The sequence below is a fragment of the Etheostoma cragini genome, chromosome 7, assembly GCF_013103735.1.
Source record: "Etheostoma cragini isolate CJK2018 chromosome 7, CSU_Ecrag_1.0, whole genome shotgun sequence".
NCBI classification, from domain to species: Eukaryota; Metazoa; Chordata; class Actinopteri; order Perciformes; family Percidae; genus Etheostoma; species Etheostoma cragini.
The window spans coordinates 13,911,955-13,913,002 of NC_048413.1; the positions used below are offsets into that span (position 1 = coordinate 13,911,955).

Here is a 1,048-nt window from a genome sequence, read left to right on the forward strand (position 1 = left end):
AGGACACTGACTCTCCAGAGTACACCTTGTCAACATCTGGCTGCTGAGTCATCACGGGCTTAGGCTTGTTACCTAAATACACAAAGAAGAAACAAACAGTTGTCATAATCAAACTGTTTATAAATCAGATTACCAGCCAAATAGCAGTATCATAAGCGACTACAGATGCTCTGAAGAATCACAACTGGAAAACTCTTTTAACGTAAGCATTCTATAAATAACTGTTTAGAGGAAGTCAACAGAAACATACCTTCAACTTCAAGGTGTACAGGCTGACTGGAGACGGGGAAGAACTCTTTATCACTGCCTCTTTTTGCTGTGCATGTATATAACCCCTTGTTTGTTGTTCCAACTGAGCTGATTGGATACTTGTTTGCAGATTTGGAAAGTGGAGTGCTATCTTTGTACCACAGGTACTCCCATCCAGTAGAGACATTAATGTGACAGCTAAAGGAGACTGTCTCTCCAGGGAACATCACCTTGTACTCTGGATACTGCGTCAGTATGACAGTGGGTTTCTTATCTAAGGGTAAGAAAACATGCCGTGGCCATTAGGCTGTAATAGATATTTATCCCACCCCAACCCCCTGTCCTAATCCCCAATGAAATGAAGAAAACATTTCTTATAATAAATTACCAAACAAAATAAGTATTTTTTTTGTAAAATTAAAAAACGAAAACTCACCATATACTTTAAGAGTGAGTCCAGAACTAGAGCTGCTGCTGACCGACCTGTCTTTCAGGTGTCCTTTGCAGTTATATTGTCCTGCATGTCCAGCTGAAGCAGAGCTGATGGAAAGAGTAGCTCCATTCAATTCAAAAGACACAACATCATCAGCTCGGACCTGCTGTCCGTCTTTGTCCCACGTGTAAGTCCAGTCTGAGGTGCTGTTCATCCCACAGCTCAATTTCACACTCTCAGTGGGGAACACATCCAACCACGGTGTTACCGGCTTGAAAGAGGGAACGGGAATTTCTGGAGAGACACAGACACATACGCCCCTTTTATAATAACCTTAGACATATCCTCTTTCTATTTGACATTTAC

General features: G+C 41.7%; 1 protein-coding gene across 1 annotated transcript in view; it reads right to left on the reverse strand.

Moving 5' to 3' along the window:
- Positions 1 to 1,012, reverse strand: part of LOC117947646 (hemicentin-1-like) — a 1,882-nt gene extending 870 nt beyond the window's left edge. The window contains exons 1-2 of the mRNA XM_034876768.1: positions 686 to 1,012; positions 251 to 523 (exon numbers count right to left, since the gene is read on the reverse strand). Of these exons, the coding sequence (XP_034732659.1) occupies positions 251 to 523; positions 686 to 896 (484 nt within the window). The 5' untranslated portion in view covers positions 897 to 1,012. The remainder of the gene's footprint in view (positions 1 to 250; positions 524 to 685) is intronic.
- Positions 1,013 to 1,048: the final 36 nt, after the last annotated feature.